The 21,455-nt window shown below is 34.4% G+C and overlaps 3 protein-coding genes across 4 annotated transcripts; all 3 read left to right on the plus strand.

Moving 5' to 3' along the window:
- Positions 1–269: 269 nt before the first annotated feature.
- On the plus strand, positions 270–2,382 carry LOC146720264 (uncharacterized). 2 transcript variants are annotated; one of them, XM_085488857.1, is made up of 2 exons: positions 270–357; positions 653–2,382. In XM_085488857.1, exon 2 carries the CDS (start codon positions 656–658, stop codon positions 2,231–2,233), a length of 1,578 nt encoding a protein of 525 aa, XP_085344983.1. In that variant the 5' UTR covers positions 270–357; positions 653–655; the 3' UTR covers positions 2,234–2,382. The 2 variants fall into 2 exon arrangements, with proteins under 2 accessions (XP_085344983.1, XP_085344984.1); XM_085488858.1 differs by having other exon boundaries at positions 270–353.
- A 9,059-nt stretch (positions 2,383–11,441) lies between these two features.
- On the plus strand, positions 11,442–16,680 carry LOC114928760 (uncharacterized). Its single transcript, XM_029300093.2, has 2 exons — positions 11,442–14,895; positions 16,442–16,680. Exons 1-2 carry the CDS (start codon positions 11,442–11,444, stop codon positions 16,678–16,680), a joined length of 3,693 nt encoding a protein of 1,230 aa, XP_029155926.2.
- Positions 16,681–19,350: 2,670 nt separating this feature from the next.
- LOC146720265 (uncharacterized) lies at positions 19,351–21,333 on the plus strand. The gene is made up of 3 exons (XM_085488862.1): positions 19,351–20,487; positions 20,561–21,052; positions 21,306–21,333. The coding sequence occupies exons 1-3, from the start codon at positions 19,385–19,387 to the stop codon at positions 21,331–21,333; spliced, it is 1,623 nt and encodes a 540-aa protein (XP_085344988.1). The 5' UTR covers positions 19,351–19,384.
- The last annotated feature ends 122 nt before the right edge of the window (positions 21,334–21,455 follow it).

A 21,455-nucleotide genomic window follows, 5' to 3' on the forward strand; every position in this document is an offset into this window, starting at 1 on the left:
AGCGAAAAAATGCGTCGGGATAAGGTCAGTTGCCCGAAGTGCTGATACAGCCAGTATCACACGGCCAAGTCATCAAATAGAGAAAGAAATCACTCTCGAAATAGCGCTGAATTGCAATAAAATGCGAGGAAGGAAGTCTTTGGACTTCCTTCGCTTGCATTTTGATCACGCCACTTTAAAAATAACTGATGATTTTATTCCACCGCGTCATGCCACCGCGCGATCTAAAAATCACCGCCTAGAAGCGGACAGTCACAAATCAGTTATCAAATAATTAACAAGTGCTCGAATTAATTAACAAGACTAGCCGTTATCCTGAAAAAACAATTGTGTCCCACGCACACAACAATACAGTATGTACGTACTTTTTCGATTTTTAAAACTTTTATAGTTTTTTGCTTTTACATACACTTTATTCAAAATTGCGGTTTATCTGTTTTGTTTTAATGTATTTAAATTATAATTAATATTTTATTACTTTATTTAAGTTATTATAAATTATGTGATAAAACAGTGTTCTATTTTTCATGAAACTCGGAAAACATAACAAATTATTAATACGCATTAAATAATAAAATATTTTTGTTGCTAATAAGTATTTTTTTGCTAATATTTATAAAACAAATATACATAATGTTAATAATTTTTTTAGATAATGTTTAATCCAAGAAATGTAGCAGTACTGCTATACACTGCACTGTATATGACTGGGGAATTCCCAGAAAGTCCTGTTACAACAGATGAAAATGAAACAAAAAACATGATGGAAAATACACTTCGATCAATGTATAAAGAAGCGTTTGAAGTTTATGAAGAATCAACATTAGATTTTCAAAACAAATTTGATATACCTGAAGTAGAACCTGTAATTGATGAAGAAAGAGAAGGTGACACATATTTTGTAAAAGAAATTGAATGTGTTGCGGATTCTGTACCAATAGAATATAAAAGAAATGCAGTAGAGTTTTGGAGAAGTGGAACAAAAAAGTCAAGAACTCTTGCAACTATAAGAAATAGATTTCGGAAAGTCACGTCATTACGTCAATTAAGAAGATGGGAGCAGCAAGTAAATCAAGGTGGCAGCAGATTTGATAAACTGAAAGAAATTTCAACATATACGTTAAATAAATTCCATGAAGGTATTGAAAAGGGAATAATTATTCATGACATTGATATTGTTCGATGGGGTATTCGCGCACAGAAGCAAGTAAATCTACTTGGGTTTACAGCATCATTATCATGGGTAAAAAGGTTTAAGCTTGCACATAATATCGTATCTAGAAAAATTACAAAATTTATAACAAAAAAACATTTAGCGTCAGACAAAGATTTAGAAGCACGAAGCAAGTCATTTATCGAAAATGTTAAATCTTTTATTATACAATATGGAATTGAAAATGTATATAATTCGGACCAAAGTGGATTTCAATTAGAATTTCATTCCGGTCGTTCACTATCACCTATTGGTATTAAAAAAGTAGAGCGCATAGTACAATCCATATCAGCAACTACACATAGTTATACTATACAACCTATTGTTTCAGCTGATGGTAGATTATTATCGCCTCTGTTTATTGTTTTAAAAGAACCTACTGGAACATTTGGTCCAATAGTAAAAGAAACAATGTTTAAAGATAATAATATCTTTGTCATGGCATCAAAATCTGGAAAATTAACATCGCATCATTTTGAGATCTGGATAAAAGAAGTGTTTTTTCCAAATGTTGGACCAAAATCAGTGTTATTATTAGATTCTTGGACTGGTCATTGTCCTGATATAATTCAAAGAAACAAACCAGATTTTATAGACAATATTAATTTGTTAACTATACCAGCTGGAGCAACGGAAAAAATACAATCTTTAGATGTATTCGGTTTTTGTTTATGGAAAAATTTTGTTAGACATTTTTCAGATACCATCATGCTTTTAGATCTTGACGTCAAGCTTCATTCAAGAAACAATATTTTAAAATTACAATCATTAACACATAATCAATTTTCATCACCAAAGTTTAAAAATTTATTCAAATATGCATGGTATAAAAGTGGTTATTTAGAAAAGAAACCAGAAGAATTTGATACACCAGTAGATTTTTGTTTCAAAATTAATTTAAAACCAACATGTGATATTTGCGGTGAAATTGCTGTAATTTCTTGCGCATGGTGTAAAAAATCCCTTTGTATAAATCATTTCTTTCATGATCATCATCTTTGTAACCGATATCAACCATGAATATTTTTTATTCTTGTATGCAGTAATTATGTACGGTATTTTATGTAATATTTCCATATACCATACATATATATAATGACTTAATAATGTAAGACAATGTGTATTACATTTACTTTATACTTTAAGAAATTAAATATTATAAAACAGAATATTTTGATTAGTAAAATATTCTATTTCTTTCAAGTATGTAATGTATGTTGTATATGAGCAAGGATGTTATCTGCAAAAATGTATAAATTAAAATATAGTAACATATAAATATGTTTTATTTATAAAACTTTTAACAAAAAAAATGTATATTTGCATAAAAACGTTCTTTATCATTTAAAATTTGTTTACTTTATTATAAAAAACGACTATTTTTCTTAAAATTCAAGTTTATTCATAAAATTGGATCTATTAACCTTGGCATCTGATCAATAATTTTCCTTGTCCGACTAGTTTTATTTTTCATGCATTAAAAACATTACTTTTCCATATAAATTATATGTATATTTATTGTCACATAATATATATATTATAATTATATATATTATATAATTATAAATTATATTTATAAATATAATTTCTATAATTTATAAAAATATATTCTCATAAATTATTTATTGCTAATTTATGGTTGCCTCTGTGAGTTTACGAAGAAAAATAACTGTCGCTGTGAATAACGAGCGTCATGAGGCGGATAAAGCGGGCGTATAGTAGAGTATAGGGATAATTTTAATTTATTTCTGAAAAATGCGACTTCGGAATACAACTTTATTATATATGATTGAATTTGTCGTTAAATGAGCTATAAGTTTTGTTATGAGACAAATTTAAAAATTTTCAAACATTGAAAGGGAGGGGGGGGGGGATTTCGAAAAATATGACATTTTCGACAAATCTGATTACATGATTTTGAAGTACATTAAAAACCATAAAACTTTTATTTGAAACTTTTCTTTATATCTCTTATCGCTTCGACGGTATTTGCTGAAAAATGAAAAAATCAATTTTTTTCAAGAAGGTGTTTCACCCCCTTAACGGCCAAATTAGCACTTATAAAAAAATACGTGTCTTCTATTTTGATCTAGACTACAACATATTCAAAGCTCATTAAAATCGGAGGGAGACACTTCCGACCCTTTCTTTGTCAGTGGATAGGGAGGTGCTAATGGAGTCAATGAGAAATAGGGGGGTAAGAGAGGGATTAAGGAATAGGATAGAGGAGGTGTATAGAGAAACGAGGAGTAAAGTAAGGGTGGGGAAAGAGGAGGGAAAAAGCTTCTGGACGGCAAGGGGAGTGAGGCAAGGTTGTCCAATGAGCCCACACTTATTTAATTTGTTGATAGCGGATGTGGAGGAAGTGCTGAAAAAAGGAGGTTGGGAGGGGTGAAACTGGGAGGGAAAAAAGTACATTGCTTGGCATATGCAGATGACATGGTGCTGTTGGCAGAGGATGAGGAAGGGATGATACACATGTTAGGGAAAATGGAAAATTATATGGAGAAGAAAAGGTTAGAGGTGAATGTGGAGAAGACAAAAGTAATGAGGTTCAAAAAGGGAGGAGGAAGAATGAAGAAAGTGGAACAGAGGTGGAAAAGGAAAAGATTAGAGGAAGTGAAAGAATTCACGTATTTAGGATATAAGCTGCAAAGGAATGGGGGACAGGAGGCGCAGATAAAGGACAGAGTAAGGAAGGCAGGAGCGGTGATAAGACAGGTGTGGGGAATGGGGAAAAGAAGATTTGCAAGAGACTGGATGAAAAGAACATGGTTAATGGAAAGGTTGGTGGGAACGGTGATGGAATATGGGTGAAAATATGGGGGTGGAAGGAGAGGAGAGAGGTAGAGGCAATGCAGGAAAGATGGATCAAATGGACGTTAGGAGTAGACTGGTGTACGCCGGGGTATATGATAAGAGAAGAGATAGGAAAAGATAAATTTAGGATAAGAGCAGGAAGAAGAGCGGTAGGGTATGAGAAGAAATTGGAAGAAGGAAGCGGAGGAAGGTTAGCGAGGAAATGCTATGAGGTTATGAAAGAGAGGGTAAGAGGAGGAAAAGAGAGAACGGTATGAGAGGAAGAGAGGGCAAAATTCTTTGAAGAAAGAGGAAAAGAAGGGAGGGAGATAAAAGAAAAAAGAGGAAGGGGAGAGGAAGTATACGAGGGATGGGAACAGAAGGACAGAGAAATGCAGAAGGAGGAAAGATGGGAGAGGATAAGAGAGTCGAGATATAATAGATGGTATGGAGAATGGAAGGCGGAGGGATTGCCGGAATATCTGAGAAAGGGATAAGGGGAAAGTAGATAAAGAAGGATAGTGAGGTTTAGAATGAACAATGAGATGAGAGGAGCGAGATACTGGGAAGAGGAGGAGAAAAGAAGATGTAGACTATGTAGGATGGAAGATGAAACATGGGAACATGTAGTAAGAGAATGTGGAGGAGAGGGGAATAAGGGAAACTGGTGGGAAAGAATGAAGGAAATACTGCAGGAAGGAGGAGAAGGGGAAGGATGGATGAGAGAATTAGAGAAAAAGAGGGAGGAGGGGAGAACGGGAGGAGAAGAAGAGGGAGGGATAGAGAAGAAAGGAAATATGAGGAGAATGAGTGGAAATATGAATGAGGTGGTGGGGAATGTATGGGGAACTGGAAGCCGAGGCGAAGCGAGATAATAGATAGGGACGACTCTTTCTCTCTCTTATTTAGTTAGATAAGTAGATTAAGTTAAAATTAAGATAATTGTAAGTTAGATATAAGAGTAGATGTAAGAGTAGTTGTAAATTAATTTTGTAAGAGGTATGTAAGGTTTGGGTACGCTCCTTAAAAGCGCCTTTAATCCTCAAGGGGAAAAATAAAGCAATGAATGAATATAACATTTATAGATATTTGTAGAAACATTTGAAGCGGAACCTCACATTCTATGTACATTTATAAAATGTTTATAGGATATTCGCGAATATTTTTAAAATATTCTGGGAATATAGATATTTTACTTAATATATTCAAGAATATTCACAGGACATTTATAAATTATTCAAAAATATTTATAGAATATTCAATGCGAGACAGTAAACGTTCTATGTACATTCTAAGAATAATTACAGATTATTCATGAATATTCTAAAAAATATTTATAGGATATTCTATGCTGTATTTGTAAATATTATTATAATTTATAAATATTATTAAAGTACTGAAAAGAGGTACGTGAAATTTAATAACTGAAATTTGTATATAACTAAAAACTGTATATATCTATACATTTATTTAAAACTATATATATATATATATTTTTAAATATATATATATATATATTTAAGTAAATAATATTAATATATTACTATTACATTATTTAAAAATTTTTACTGATAATAATTTTTCTTTCAAACAGAATTAATTTAATACTTAAATAAAAAACATTTTTTCAATTTTTTATCTTAAATAAAGACTATCATTATTATTATCAATTTAAAAGAAAAACGTGAATTGTTTTCCTTTAAAATTAAAAAAAAATTAATAAGAAAAATACATATATATCTTCGATTCTCCCTTACATGTCAATAATATACTTTAAGAGTTTTGACATAAGTACTTTTTGAATTAAACTTAAAATAAGAATATTAAGTCAGCTCCTTAATTTTTAAAACACGATCTACACTCCATTCCTCTCAGCCAATAGAGCCACACGCGATGTTATTTATGAGTAAAATAATATGGATTAAAATTAAAAATACAAAACAAAAATAATAATTAACTATTTAAAATTTAAGAATGTTTAAATTTATGGTGTTTTGTGAATTTTCTCGCGTGTAAAGTCCCGGGTATAATTTCGAATCTCCACGGGCGACGCAAGCTGAAGCACAGGCTTTTAGTTTTTATTTAATGCAGCAGTACGGGCGCGATGGTATGAGAGAGTCTGATTGAAATAAACTGGAATGACTTGATCCTTGTATAATACTGATTTATTAAGATTATGCGCGATTATGTATTGCGATGCGCTTCTCGAGACAAAGATTAGCAAGTGACCTGTGCGAATTTCTCTCGGGCCGCACAGGCAGGCCTTTGTTGTCCGATACATCCCGAAATCCCGCGATCGAAATTTAAACCGTTCATGTTCACGTGATTGACCGTTTCTTCGTTCACGTGATAGGACCAAAACAAAGTGAGATAATGATGCGTGTATGTATATATAAAAGGAAAACAATGTCTCTTGTCTCGACCAGCACATTCCAGTAGATACATGTCCAACCATCGTACAAATTCGTGAAATACATATAACAATATGGAATAATAATTCTAAACATATGGTTACGTCCATACAATACATTTCTATTTATATTATCGACATTCCCATACAGCACCGTTAGATTGCAAAAACATTACAACAATCTTTCACCGCAATATTGCAATATTGCAAATTTACTGCAAAATGTTGTTACATCATTGCTGTTGAATTGCAGCAATGTTAAAATGTCCGCTTTTTGGAAGATAATAAAATTATTGATTATCGTCAACATCTTTTATTGTACAATATTGCAAAAAATTATTTTATTACAGTATTATACCCAGTAAATACCAAGTTACAGTTATATAATTGTTAGTTGTAATTTTCCACTCAACAATATAATTGTTATAATACACGTATTATATTTTTGAGTGGGAAATTACAACTAACAATTATATAGCTGTAACTTGGTGTTTGCTGGGTATATGTATATATATTACAATATATAAATTATAGAATTTGGATTACATGCAATATTTCCGAAATATTAATATCATGTTGCTACAAGTGTGCTGGAATTTTGTGCACCTATATCTCTGCAATATCTTTATAATGTTGCATTGCAACTTGCAACATTGCAACGTTGCTGCAATATAATTGCAATAATCTGTGCTGTATGGGTTCCTTGGGATAGATTGAATCTTAAACTACAAAAAAATTCTTGTTGTTATCAAGAAAAATTTGACTGAATAAAACATCGTGTCTTAATCGATTTTATTTTAGATTAAAACAACACAAGCGCACACTGTGCGCGAGCTATTCTTCGATTTAATATTACAAAGAATGATATTTAAAGAAAATAATATAAAGTTTATTTACACTCGATTAATGTTTTTTGACAGAAATCAGCTGGTTAAAGCATTAATTTGCTAATGAAATTTAAAATAAATTTGAATTATAAGAATTAAAATAATAATCTTGTAAATAAAATATTATAATATTTTAAACTCGTATAATATTTGAAAGTAGAAAGGCTATGAGAGCTGACCACGGATGCATATGCGTTAAGATCGCGAAAATTTAAGTCTTTCGCTGTCTTATAATTATGTACGAGGCAAGAAATTTGCTTAACACAATGCTAAGACTTATTTTAGAAAAAAATCTCAATTCAAGATATTAAATTCCTATGTTCCCCTTTGACCCCCCTGAAGTGATGTAGGCGAGAAAAATATATCGGTCCGAAAGTCACTGAATCGAGGATTGCATATTTCTTGACAGAAATCAGCTGATAACTTTCAAAAATAATAATCAAGTTTAAAATACTATAACATATTATTTAAAAAATGTTATTATTTTAATTTTTATTACATACTATTATTTTAAAATTTTATTAGCAAATTAGCATTTTAATTATAGTTGATTTTTATAAAAAAATATTAATAAAGCGTTGATGTATTAATTAAATTTTAAAATATCTTAAAAATAATATGTTAAATATGTATATGAATTAATAATATATGAAATAATAATATGTTAATTAAATTTTAATATCTTAAAATATTGAAATAATATAATGTTTCAAATAATATGTTTTAATGCTTTAGGACTTTATGCACATTTAATTTTGTTGACGGAAATCAGCTAATAACTGTGAAAAAAAAAAAAAATATATATATATATATATATATATATATTCGAGTTTATAGTATTATAATATGTATTTATTCAATTTTTTTACAAAGAGATGTTAAGGGATATTTTTTTAATTTTATTTTGAACAAACTTTCAAATTTTTTTGTAATCACAAAAGCATGTTTTTCTATAATTAGCCTATATTTTCTAAATAATTCTATAATTCTTAAATCATTTGGATTCGGCTATATGTTTATTAGATATTTTTTATTTATTTTCATATACTAAAATCACAGTACCAGTTTTGGCAATATAATTGTAAGTCCAGAAACATCCTGTGTATATAACGTTTTCGAATGTAGTTTTCTTTTCAAAGAATTTTTTTATTTTAGAAATAAAAAAGTACAATGAAGTCAAAATAATGATTTATTTTTCAGAGACTACCTAAGATCTTTCTTTTATTTATAACGTTTAGAATATTGTTTTTCTTTAAAGAATTTCCTTTCTTCTTGTAACAAAAAAATTTCTTTGAAACTCGAAGGGCAATAAAAAATCTCTCAGGCAATAAAAACCAGAGTTTTGTTCTTAAATATGTATTGTTCTTAACACTATGAGAAAGCGTTAAGAGAATGCCAATAAATCAAAAATTTTAATGTTTATCCACTTTTCTAAATTTCTACAATGAAGTAAAAATACAGATTTATTTTTCATACTCACTAAGATCTTTCTTATTATTTGTAAAATTGAAATATTGATAAATAAATTAGAATTATTAAAAATTTTGATTTTTTTATAAAGACATTAATTTTGTCAGCTTTTTATATGTGAGTATTTGAATAATGAGTAAGATGATGAAAGAAGGAAAATTGGATTAGAATAAAAAAAATTAGATTAAAATAAAATAAATTTTTTATGGATAAAAATACATTTTTATAAATTTTCTACATTATTTTGTTATAATATTTGAACGCATAAACAAAAAATAATAAAAATAGAATAAAACATTTTATTAATATAACTAAAAGAAACGATAATTAATAAAACATTAAAATAAAAACAATTATTCATAAGTACATAAAGTAAAATAAAATTAAATAAAGGCTAAACCAAAGAAATTATTAATTGTTTAAAATTAAGGAATATATTGTTAAATTTACGTTTAAAATACATTTTTAACATAAACACTGGAACGTACATACTTTTCCGGCACCCTCTAATCATGCACATAGATCGTTTGCGTATGCGCAATTTATTGAACTATCTAAAACGAAAATTCTGAAAAAATTCATAGATGTTTCTTAAAGATCTTAAATTTTTAATCAATAAGAATACTATAAAACTAATTTTGCAATTATAGATCTTAACTTAAGTTTTTAATCAGTAAGAATACTATAAAACTAATTTAGCAATTATCTTAATTATCGAAAAAAGGAATAGAGGAAACGCTTTGTAAATAAAATATAATTATTATTAATTAACTTGTTAAGAAAAATCTTCATGAGTATTTTTACTTGAGGTTAGACATTTTTATCAAAAAAAAATATATGAGATAGAACCATAATTTGTTCCACTTTATAAACACAATTGATCTTTTTCTCCTTCCATGTCTTTCAATTCTATAGAAATATCCTGCTGCTTTTAACAACAAACGTCGTTGCTGAATATCGAAAAAATCTTAAGACCACCCATTTTTGGAAATTGACATTTCCGATTCGCAGACACCCACACTAAACTTGTTCTTCATTGGACTCACCCCCTCAAGTGGTACGTAAAAAATATTGAAAAACGCGATTACGAATTTCTATTGGTAGAATTCTATCAAGAAGACGAAACGGAAGGCGTGAACCAAAAAGCAGGATATAAAATCAAGAATTTTCTTATGGAAGGAGACATTTAAGTCTCGCTCAAGCCACTCGCTACTAGTGTACTGTTGCATTCATTGTCAGATAAATCTCCGAGAGTATTACTGATCGTGTCGCAATAATTGTCGCAGTTTCAACCAGCTAAATAAGAACGACTATATTGGTTTTACCAGATTAGTTTTGTTTACCGATTTTTCATCGCACACAATAAGTAGTAAGTAAACTGAACATTTAAATCCTACACTTATTCTTGATTCTCCGAAGTAATTCTTGAACTTATAAGCGTAAATGCATTTTCTTTTTTTTTTCTTTTTCTCTTTATTAACCCATACAGCACAGAACATTCCAATTACATTGCATCAATGTTGTAATCTTGCAAGTTGCAATGTAACATTATAGAGATATTACAAGCACATACCCAGTAAGCAAAAAATCTTTGCTACAACGTCATTATATTGATGTTAAGTATGTAGTTTTTAACATTGTATGCAACATCATTATGAACAAACTTGACATCGATTTAGAGGTTTCGGTAATGTGGAAATTAACGTTTTTAAAATATTTTATTAATATTTTGAGACCAATATGTTATTAAATAATATTTTTAAAATATTTATAAAACATCAGTTAAAATATTTTTTTAATATTTATTAATAACATTTTAAACATATTTAGAAAATAATTCAATAAAAGGTTTGAATCGCCAGTGATGATAAAAATTATTTATTTTTATTAATATACGACCAAACTGATTATGGTTAGTTTGGTCGTATATAGCAGCACATAGCCAGTTTGGTCATATATTAATAAAAATAAATAATATTTATAAAACATTATATTATAACATTTAGAAAATTTATATAAAATCAACATTATAAAATGTTGATTAAATATTTCTTGCTTACTGGGTGTATAGATTTGATTAGGACCGTTTACACGTGACAGGCACATGTACGAAAGTAGCGAGAAGGTGGGGAATGCGAAATTTTGTGGTAGGGCATAAGCCGACACCGAAGAAATCAGTTCAGTTGTAATCTGTACGCCGAATCGACTATTAGCAATTATAATCTTGACGAACTAATAAAGTGAAAGTGAAGCATTATTACATCAATCATTGAATTAACTTAACTTGAACATCCATTAACAATCACATCCAATAAATTATATATTGGTCCTTCGAGCCGGATCACGCGTGTTCGCGTGATTAATATTGAGACAATTCTGTGCTATTAACAATCGCTATTAACAATAAACTATTTGTGCTATCATACTATTTGTTAGCTGATTTGCAATAATAATTCATTCTATTGATCGCTGAAACATTCCATTCGATACAAATCAGCAAAACATTGAGCGACGACCGTTGGTGTTATCGTATCCTTGACATTCCTCAGTCTATTGAGATAAGACTAAAGTTTGTGTTGTTGAGCCGTTTTTTTTGATCATTTCGATATCGAAATTCAATTTAACGATTGTGAGCGTGATGAAGCATTAATTAGTGGACAAAATGAGTGCAAAACAATTGCGAAGACAACGAGGACAAGTAAAGGCGAAATTAACAGCAGCAATTAATTTCGTACATCGAATTGCCGGGGATGCAGAACTCACGACGCGAGAAGAAGTCGAATCACGTCTTCGGAATTTGGAGGAAGCGTACGTAAAATTTCAGGCTATTGTACAACAATTGATTGTGATAGTGCCGGAAGAAGATTATGAAACTAGAGATTTGACAGAGAAAACGGATTTTGACGAGCGATATTTTTCCGTCAAGGCATCGCTGTTGCAAGTCATCGAGAAATTGAATTCAGTGTCTCCCGCATCGACATCCAGCAATGGAAATCAAGAAAACGATGGTACGCTATCACAGGTCTTGGATCAGCAAGCCACTATTATAAGACAGTTGTCGGAACGATCTAATGAGACGAGTGGTGGAAGTACGCTCTCACAGATATTAGAACAACAAATGCGAATTTTGGAGCGTTTGAGTGTGCAATCAGGTTCGGTGCGAGAAACTCACGTTAAATTGCCAATAATCAAGTTACCGACATTCGACGGAACCATCGAAGAATGGAAACGGTACGCTGATACATTCAAAAACTTGATACACGAGAGCGAATTATCCAATGTACAGAAACATCAATACTTAGTCGGATCGTTGAGCGGTCCTGCAGCAAAAATAATCGAGTCGATTGATATATCCGACCAGAATTATGAGATTGCCTGGGAGTTACTGAAGAAACGATACGAAGACGAGAGAGCGATTCGCAAGCGGCATATTCAATGCTTATTTGAATTACCACGAGTTCATCGAGAATCAGCTACTGCAATTCAAGAATTGTTGGATCACGTTCACAAGCATTTACGAGTTCTGCAATCAATGAAACTTCCGACGGAAGCTTGGGGAGAACTAATAATCCATTTAATTGAGAAAAATTTGGACAGCAGCACAAGGGGACGTTGGGAGGAACACATCGAAGAATTGACGGAGGTTACAACGACTACAATGACAGACTTTTTACAACGACGATGTCAAGTGTTAAAGCGGGCATCGTTGAACGAAGTCAAAGACTTGACGATCAGGAAGACTCATGGTCACGAGAGGAACGACGGAAATAAACGAGGTTTGTTCCATGCAAAATTACAGCCTAAAACCTCGTTATCGACAACGATTCAAGGAGGAAGGTGTTATTGGTGCCAGGGACAACATCTGATTTACACGTGCAGCGAGTTTTTGCGCTTGCCTGCCGAAGACAGACTTCAAGAAGTGAGACGGAAGAAATTATGCATCAATTGCCTTCGAAACGACCATTTCGTCAAGGAGTGCAAGGCGAGTTCGTGTCGTAAATGCGGAGAGCGACACAATACGCTATGTCATCCGATCAGCGAAGGCACGAGTTCCACAACGAATACAACCAAGAAAGCGATGGGAAATGCGGAGAAGTCATCGAGCGCTGCAGGTGGAGCGGTCAGGTCTGATCGAGAGGCGAGGGTCAGCGATTCAACGAGTGGTGCGTCCGTGTATCATTTATTGAGCGAGAACAGACGTAAGGAAGTTTTAATGTCGACTGCGATTGTAAACGTTCGAGAAAGTAAAGGACAATTACGAATTTTATTAGATAGCGCGAGCGAAACTAACTTTATAACGATGGAAGCGTGTAAAAAATTGAATTTAAAATTAGAAGATATTCATGAGTTTATTAATGGTTTGAACGACATGAATTGCGTAATAAAACACGGTTGCAGATTACAGATACAATCGCGAACGTCGAATTTTAATGTAAATGTATGTTGCTTAGTTGTTCCCAAAATAACAAAAAATTTACCATCATTTTCTATTCAAACGGCGCAATTATCAATTCCTGAAAATGTTAAATTGGCGGATCCGTTCTTTGCCAGTCCCGGCAAGATCGACGCATTAATAGGTGCAGAATTTTTCATGTCTCTATTGCAAAACGGAAAAATTGAGCTCGGTAAAGATCTGCCAACGCTACAAAACAGCAAATTAGGTTGGATTATATCAGGTTCAATATCGGAGAATTTTGTTGTTGGTCGATCGATAAATCGTCAGCCTTCGAATGCCCATACGTGTTTATTTGTCAGGAATGAAAACATCAATAATACGCTGCTTAAATTCTGGGAGTTAGAGGAATATCAAGGTAATCAGAATACAAAATTGTCAACAGAAGAGCAAGCGTGTGAAAATCATTTCATAAATACACAAAGTCGAGACACGTCAGGACGATTTATCGTTAGACTGCCTTTCCGAACAAACAAGGCTCAATTAGGCGAGTCGCGAGAAATAGCAATAAAGCGATTATGTTATTTAGAACGCAAATTCCAACGCGATAAGGAATTTCACAAACAATATTCAAATTTCATGCGAGAATATATCAAACTGAATCATATGTCGAGGATTACCGATTGTTGCGATACGAGTTTACCGACATATCTGCCACATCATGGCGTGCTTCGCGAAACGAGCATTACAACTAAATTGCGAGTAGTTTTTGACGGATCAGCCAAAACTACATCAGGAATTTCATTAAATGATACACTAATGGTGGGAGCAACTTTGCAAGACAATATAATCGACATAATTTTACGATTTAGATTGCACGCAATAGCAATCACAGCCGATCTTAAAAAAATGTATAGACAAATTTTAGTACACGAAAAAGACAGAAACTATCAAAGAATTGTGTGGCGATTCTCTTCGCGCGATCCTATACAAGAATTTCAATTAAACACCGTAACGTACGGACTAGTGTGCGCGCCTTTTTTAGCGATACGGTGCGTTAAACAATTAGCTGGCGATGCAATCAGCGACTTTAGCGAAGCGTCGTATGTACTGTTAAATGATTTATATGTTGACGATATTTTGACAGGCGTCAAGTGCACGAATGACGCAATCAATTTAATTACACAGTTAAAGAATTTGCTAAATAGCGGCGGATTCGAACTTCATAAATTACATTCGAATTGCAAAGAAATCGTAAATAAATTTGCAACGATTGATTCGGACGAAAAGTCATCGTCGGTCAAGATCACTGTAGATACCATAAAAACATTGGGATTAAATTGGAATCCTGAACGCGATATCTTTCACTTTTCCAGTCAACTGATAAACAATTCTATTAAAACAAAACGCGAAGTACTATCAGCAATCTCAAAACTGTTCGATCCGTTAGGTTTAATTAGTCCTATTTCAATTCGTGCTAAGTTGATCATGCAAGGGACATGGTCCTCGAACTTAAATTGGGATGATCAGCTGACGCACGAGATCCAACAAGCATGGGATGCGTATGCGGACGATCTAAAGGAAATACATGCAATTGAAATCCCGCGTAGAGTCATCTCGTCCTCCAATGCGAATCAATTCTATTTACATGCATTCTGCGACGCCTCGTTGAAAGCATACGGAGCATGCGTCTACCTACAAACTATTGATAATGACAATAACTGTGTGTCACATCTATTGTGTTCAAAATCGCGAGTGGCACCCGTGAAAAATAAGACGATTACAATACCAAAATTAGAGCTTTGCGGAGCCGTAATCTTGACTCGATTAATAAAAAACGTTATACAAGCTTTAAAAATTGAATTAGATGGAATATACGCATGGAGCGACTCTACAATAACTCTTGCATGGGTTTCTGGCGATCCGTCGCGCCAAAAAACATTCGTCTCAAATAGAACGGCCGAGATTCAGTCCGTCGTTCCCGCTATCCAATGGCGTCATGTCAGTGGCGCCGAAAACCCGGCCGATTTAATTTCACGCGGTGCGGGACTAAATAATTTAAAACTATGTAAGCTCTGGTGGGAAGGCCCTGAATGGTTATCAAATATTAATAATTATTCACTGTGTGGAACGCAATTGGCAAACCTTTCGCCGGAAGAAATAGCGGTCATTCACTCCGAAGAACGGTCGGAATCACGAGTAACGTTGCATACGAGTAATTCAAGAAAAACAATTCAGACGTTACTGAATAATCATTCCTCACTATCAACAATTGAACGCATAGTAGCATGGATTTTCCGATTTGTTTTTAACGCGAAATTGAGTAATCACACGGAACGTAAACGTGGCTATTTGACGATAGGTGAGATTTGCAATGCTCATCGAGCTTTAATTATATCAATACAACAAATTCATTTTGCAAATGAATTATCAAGTATAACAAAGGGAAGACGTGTTGAATCAAATAGTCGACTGCTTCCACTTGACCCGTTTTTTGACGAAAAGGGTATTCTCAGGGTGGGCGGCAGACTCAAAAACGCGTTAATAACTTTTAATAAAAAGCATCCTATCCTATTGCCTTCAAAGGACAACTTCACGAAATTGCTATTCCAACGTGAGCATCTCAGATTGCTACATGCTGGCCCACAAGCATTACTATATTCCACTCGTCAAAAGTATTGGACGATTGGAGGGAAGAATGTCGCGAAGAAAACTGTCCACAATTGCGTGATCTGCTTTCGGAATAAACCAAGGGCATTATCACAATTGATGGGACAGTTACCCGCAGATCGCGTAATTCCGAAGCGTCCATTCTTAGTGACCGGAGTCGATTTTGCTGGGCCAATTATAACTTTAATTAATAAGGGTCGCGATAGGAAAACTATCAAATCCTATATATCATTATTTATTTGCTTCACAACAAAGGCAATACATTTGGAGGCAGTTAGTGATTTGAGCTCTGCATCGTTCATCGCAGCACTCAGACGATTTGTCGGTCGTCGAGGTTGTCCACAACGCATTTATAGTGACAACGCGACAAATTTTGTGGGTGCAAAAAATGAAATTAACGAAATGCAACAATTCATAAAAGAAAGAGCTCGAGACATAAATACGGAAATATGCAATCCTAACAATATTGAGTGGAAATTTATCCCACCATCGTCACCTCATATGGGGGGAATTTGGGAAGCAGGCGTGAAGTCTTGTAAATTTCACTTGAAACGCATCAATCGGTGAAAAGCTATTAACATTTGAAGAATTATCGACAGCGTTAATTCAAATCGAGGCATGCTTAAATTCGCGCCCTATTTGCCAATTGCCTTCCACACCCGCAGATCTCCAGCCGCTCACACCAGGGCACTTTCTTATCGGAGAACCGTTAACTAATCTTGTAGACATTGACACAAGTGACGTGCCGATCAACCGTCTTGATCGTTGGCAGCTAGTGCAAAAAATCACGCGAGATTTTTGGAGTCGATGGAGTAAGGAATATTTAACTTCCTTATAAAGTAGAAGCAAGTGGAGAAGTGAAAGGTCGAACATAGTAGTGAACGATATTGTTTTAATTCAAGACAACAATGCCGCGCCATTAAATTGGAAATTAGGTAGGGTAATAGAAACCCATCCAGGCCTGGACAACAACGTACGCGTAGTTACATTAAAAACTGCAAACGGAACATATAAGAGAGCTATTGGCAAATTGTGTAAGTTACCGATTTCTGATGACAATTGACGAAATTAATTAACATTAATTGGTGAGCGGGATGTATAGATTTGATTAGGACCGTTTACACGTGACAGGCACATGTACGAAAGTAGCGAGAAGGTGGGGAATGCGAAATTTTGTGGTAGGGCATAAGCCGACACCGAAGAAATCAGTTCAGTTGTAATCTGTACGCCGAAACGACTATTAGCAATTATAATCTTGACGAACTAATAAAGTGAAAGTGAAGCATTATTACATCAATCATTGAATTAACTTAACTTGAACATCCATTAACAATCACATCCAATAAATTATATACTGGGTACAAATATAATATTTCATGAGAATGTTACAACAACATTCCATAAAGATTATAAAAAGCATTATTTAGTTTCTTCATCTACTACTATGCGACCATTGATGCTCTATCTATCTCGCATTTAAATTTTATGTAGAATTACATAAAGGTTGGTAAAATTAACACTAACAATAAGACTGAAAGTATCATACTTATATCTTTTTGCAACGCCTGTTGCGAAAGTTTGATTTTCGATTGCTGTTTAGTGTGCGGAAAATGGCTTATTTCTCAACGATTCAATGTATGCCTTACTTTACCTCATTAATGCGGTAATGTGTTACTATGGTTACACTTTACCGTACTAGTGCGGAAAAAAATCATCTTTCTTCTCGATTGACATAATAAACTTGAACGTAACGAAATTCACGTGAGACAAAACGTCAATTTGTTATAACCTTCACTATTCAAAAAGGATTAAATAGATAAAAGAAACGAGTATTCAAGACCGTCCACGCCGTTAGAATTTATAGAAGCAGCTGAATCTGAGTTTATTACCAAAAAAATCAAGAGATAAGTACATGAGTAAAACATCTCAAACCGAACTTTCGCGATAGGCATTACAAAAAATATTGTATGTGACATGTGCGGAGAACAACGAATACATCGCACGTAAAGTTGCCGCATTCGCCTGCTTAGCTTATGTATAGCACGAGTACTCATGTGAATGCATCATAAGCCTTCGGCTCATGCGGCAACTTCATGCGCGATGTAATTCGTTATTTTCCGCACTTGTCACATAAGATACTATTATCAATTTAATTTTTTTTACTCAATCCTAACACAGGAAATTCAGATATTAAAGTACACACTGAACTGATTTCTTAGAAATCGGACAGATAAATATTCGATGAACTCGAATGAATGTTTATTGTACTTTATATACTTATTTTCAAAATAAAATTTTTTATTTTATAAAGTAAATTAATTAAATTTTATTATATAATTTTTATTTACTTAATTATATTGAATTAAGTTGTTTTGTCATAAAAACTTATAAATGTTATAAAATAAAAGTCTGTTAGTTTTTACAAAATGAAAAACTTTATAATAATTTTCTAACATGTAGAACGCTTCAAAAACATAAATATCTCTTTGTATATTCTCAAACACAATAGTTTATCTATAAGTAGGGATACTAGGAGAGTTCTAACCCGGGGGCAATGAGGGGGGGTGAGGGGCGGGGGGGAATCGGTGGCGAGGGGGGTGACGTCACGCGGGGGGAGGGGGTCTTATCAGTAGATAAGCTTATCTTTGTTTATAAACATATCAGATAACCTGATAAGGGGATCATGTTACCTGATAAGGGGATCATGTTACCTGATATATTTATAAACAAGATAAGATAAGGGGATCATGTTACTTGATATGTTCATAAACAAGATAAGATAAGATAAGCGGCGTCTTTGAGCGGTATCAAAGTTTTCATAAATTTTCTCCGAAAATCCAAGATAAGATAAGCTAAGTTTTCGAATCCAAGATAAGCGGCGTCTTTGTAAGGTATCAAAGATAAGCGGCGTCTTTGTAAGGTATCAAAGATAAGCTTGAGCGGTATCAAAGTTTTCATAAATTTTCTCCGAAGATAAGATAAAAATTCTGCGAATGGCTGCCGCCGTTTTTTTAGGCTGAGCGCCGACAATCAAGGGGGTTGCGTTTCTTCATCTAAATTTGATAAGATAAAAATTCTGCGAATGGCTGCCGCCGTTTTTTTTTAGAATCCAAGCTTGGATCGAGCGCCGACAATCGGATATCTAAGTTTGATAAGATAATTCTGCAAATTACTAAGAACAAAAGGTTTGCCGACAATCAAGCGGGTTGATCCGTACAGGTTGCGACATGTTAATCCGATCCGACGTGTCAATCCAGGCTTGGATCCGACGGGGTGAAATTTATCTATGTATTTCTAAGAATTATCAGCGATATCTAAATTTTCTCCGAAGATATCACACAAATATTTCTCGCGAATTAACAATTGCATCATCATCCCCACGAACAAAGGGATGATCGGGATATATAATGAGGACCGATGCAGCTGCCGGGCCATAGTACCACTGGCGAGCGCACGCTTCATTCGAGGTGCAAGAAAAAAAGTTTAGTGTGCAAAGAAGTTTTTTTGTAATAAGTGTGAAAAAAGTGAATTTTTTACAAAAAATGGAGAACGTTGAGCGCGACCTGTTGGAGCGTTCCCGCCAAGTTGCTAACTTGGGCGAATATTTCGGATGGCTGCAAGAGTGCGAAGAATTTATCGAAGAGCTGGAAGAACGCAGCCGTGCCAAGCGTCCACGTCTCTCGATTGGACATAGACAATCTCTCGTGGCGAGAATAGCGCGACTCGAGGGTGCGAAGGTGCGCTTGCAGAGACGGTATGTCGGTGAATCCATGCCTAGTGGCGGCGGATTCAGTGGCGGCGGCAATAACGCGCAAAGACTCGTTTGGCGCGAAATCGATACGGCGTTCGATAGCCGTATACTGACCGGCGCGGTAATTAACGCAGACCACATCGAACCGCGTCAGTTTTTGGAAAATGCCAAAGACATTGTAGTCGAGAACGTGGAGAATGTGCTACAAAGACACGCCAGTGTAAAAGTGAACACTGTTTTCAACGGCGAATTTGTGTCCGGTGACAAACGTGCCAATAAAAGTATTAACACGAGAAACTTTGAACTCTTTCGCACGTCCGATGTACGCGAGTGGTACGAGCGCCGCGTAATCGAGCCCACGCTAGCATCGCTAGAAGAGTTCCAGGAACGCGATAGCGGTTGGGCATTGTCGCGGATAATAGATTTGACAGTGAATGTAAATAAGTACAATCCAATGCGCGCGGGATGTCATGTCAAATTACCGCAAAAAATTGTAACAAAGAGAGCGGTGGTTAATGTGCGATCAGCGGACAATGCGTGTTTCGCATGGTCGGTGATGGCCGCTCTGTACCCCGCTGAAAGACATATGGAACGAGAATCCTCCTATCCGCATTACACAACAGTGCTGAATCTCCAAAACATTGAGTTTCCAGTGACTGTGAATCAAATTAAAAAGTTTGAACTTGCAAACGACATCTCCGTGAATGTGTACATCATCGAGAACGAGAACATCGTCCCGTTGCGTCTTTCGGAAAAAAAGAAGGACAGGCACGTCAATCTGCTGTACGTGGAGGACGAAAACAGCGTTGGACATTTCGCGTGCATAAAAAATCTGTCTCGTCTCGTGAACTCGCAACTGAGCAAACACAATGGTCAAAAATTTATTTGCGATCGGTAAGTATATAGTAAACTTAAATTATATTTAAAATATTTCTAATTAAATTTTTTATTTTTTATTTTTTTACAGATGCCTACATTATTTCGGAGCGGTGGATAAATTGCAGGCGCATATGGAAAATTGCGGGAAACTGAACGACTGCGCTATTCGGTTGCCGAGCGAGAATGACAAGTGGCTCAGCTTCGACAACTACACGAGGAAGGAGCGGCTGCCGTTTGTAGTGTACGCCGACCTCGAGTGTGTTTTGGCAAAGACCGAAGATGCCAAAAATCATCAACACCATCAAGTGTTCAGCATCGCATACTATGTACAGTGTTCGTACGACAGTTCGTTGTCCGCGTACAATTCCCGCCGTAGTGTCGATTGCGTCGCATGGTTCGCCGAACAGCTTAAAAATTTAGCAATCCGCGTAAAAAATATTTTAACGACCAATGTCCCCATGGTAAATTTAACGCCTGACGAGTGGTTAAAATTTCGCACCGCGACGCATTGTCACATTTGTGAAAAACCGTTTGACGAAGACAATACACGCGTCCGCGATCATTGCCACCTCACCGGGCGGTACAGGGGTCCTGCGCATTCAAATTGTAACTTAAATTACAAAGAATCATTTTGTATTCCTATAGTCTTTCACAATCTGTCCGGCTACGACGCGCATTTTATTATCGAGGACATAGCCACAGCGTTCGAAGGGGAAATGGAATTACTGCCGATAACAAAGGAAAAATACATTTCATTCTCGAAGACTGTTAGATTGACACAAGATAATAATTCGAAAAATTATATCAAATTACGGTTTATCGATTCGTACAAGTTTCTCAGTGCTAGTCTCGACAAATTAGCGTCATTTTTGGATAAAGAAAAACTAAAAATTTTACATTCGGAATATCAAAATTTAACTAGTGAAAAATTCAATTTATTGACACGAAAGGGCGTCTTTCCGTACGAATACATTGACTGCGTG

This window comes from Nylanderia fulva, unplaced genomic scaffold, assembly GCF_048542155.1.
Source record: "Nylanderia fulva isolate GAGA-0341 unplaced genomic scaffold, ASM4854215v1 Scaffold73, whole genome shotgun sequence".
Classification (NCBI taxonomy): Eukaryota; Metazoa; Arthropoda; class Insecta; order Hymenoptera; family Formicidae; genus Nylanderia; species Nylanderia fulva.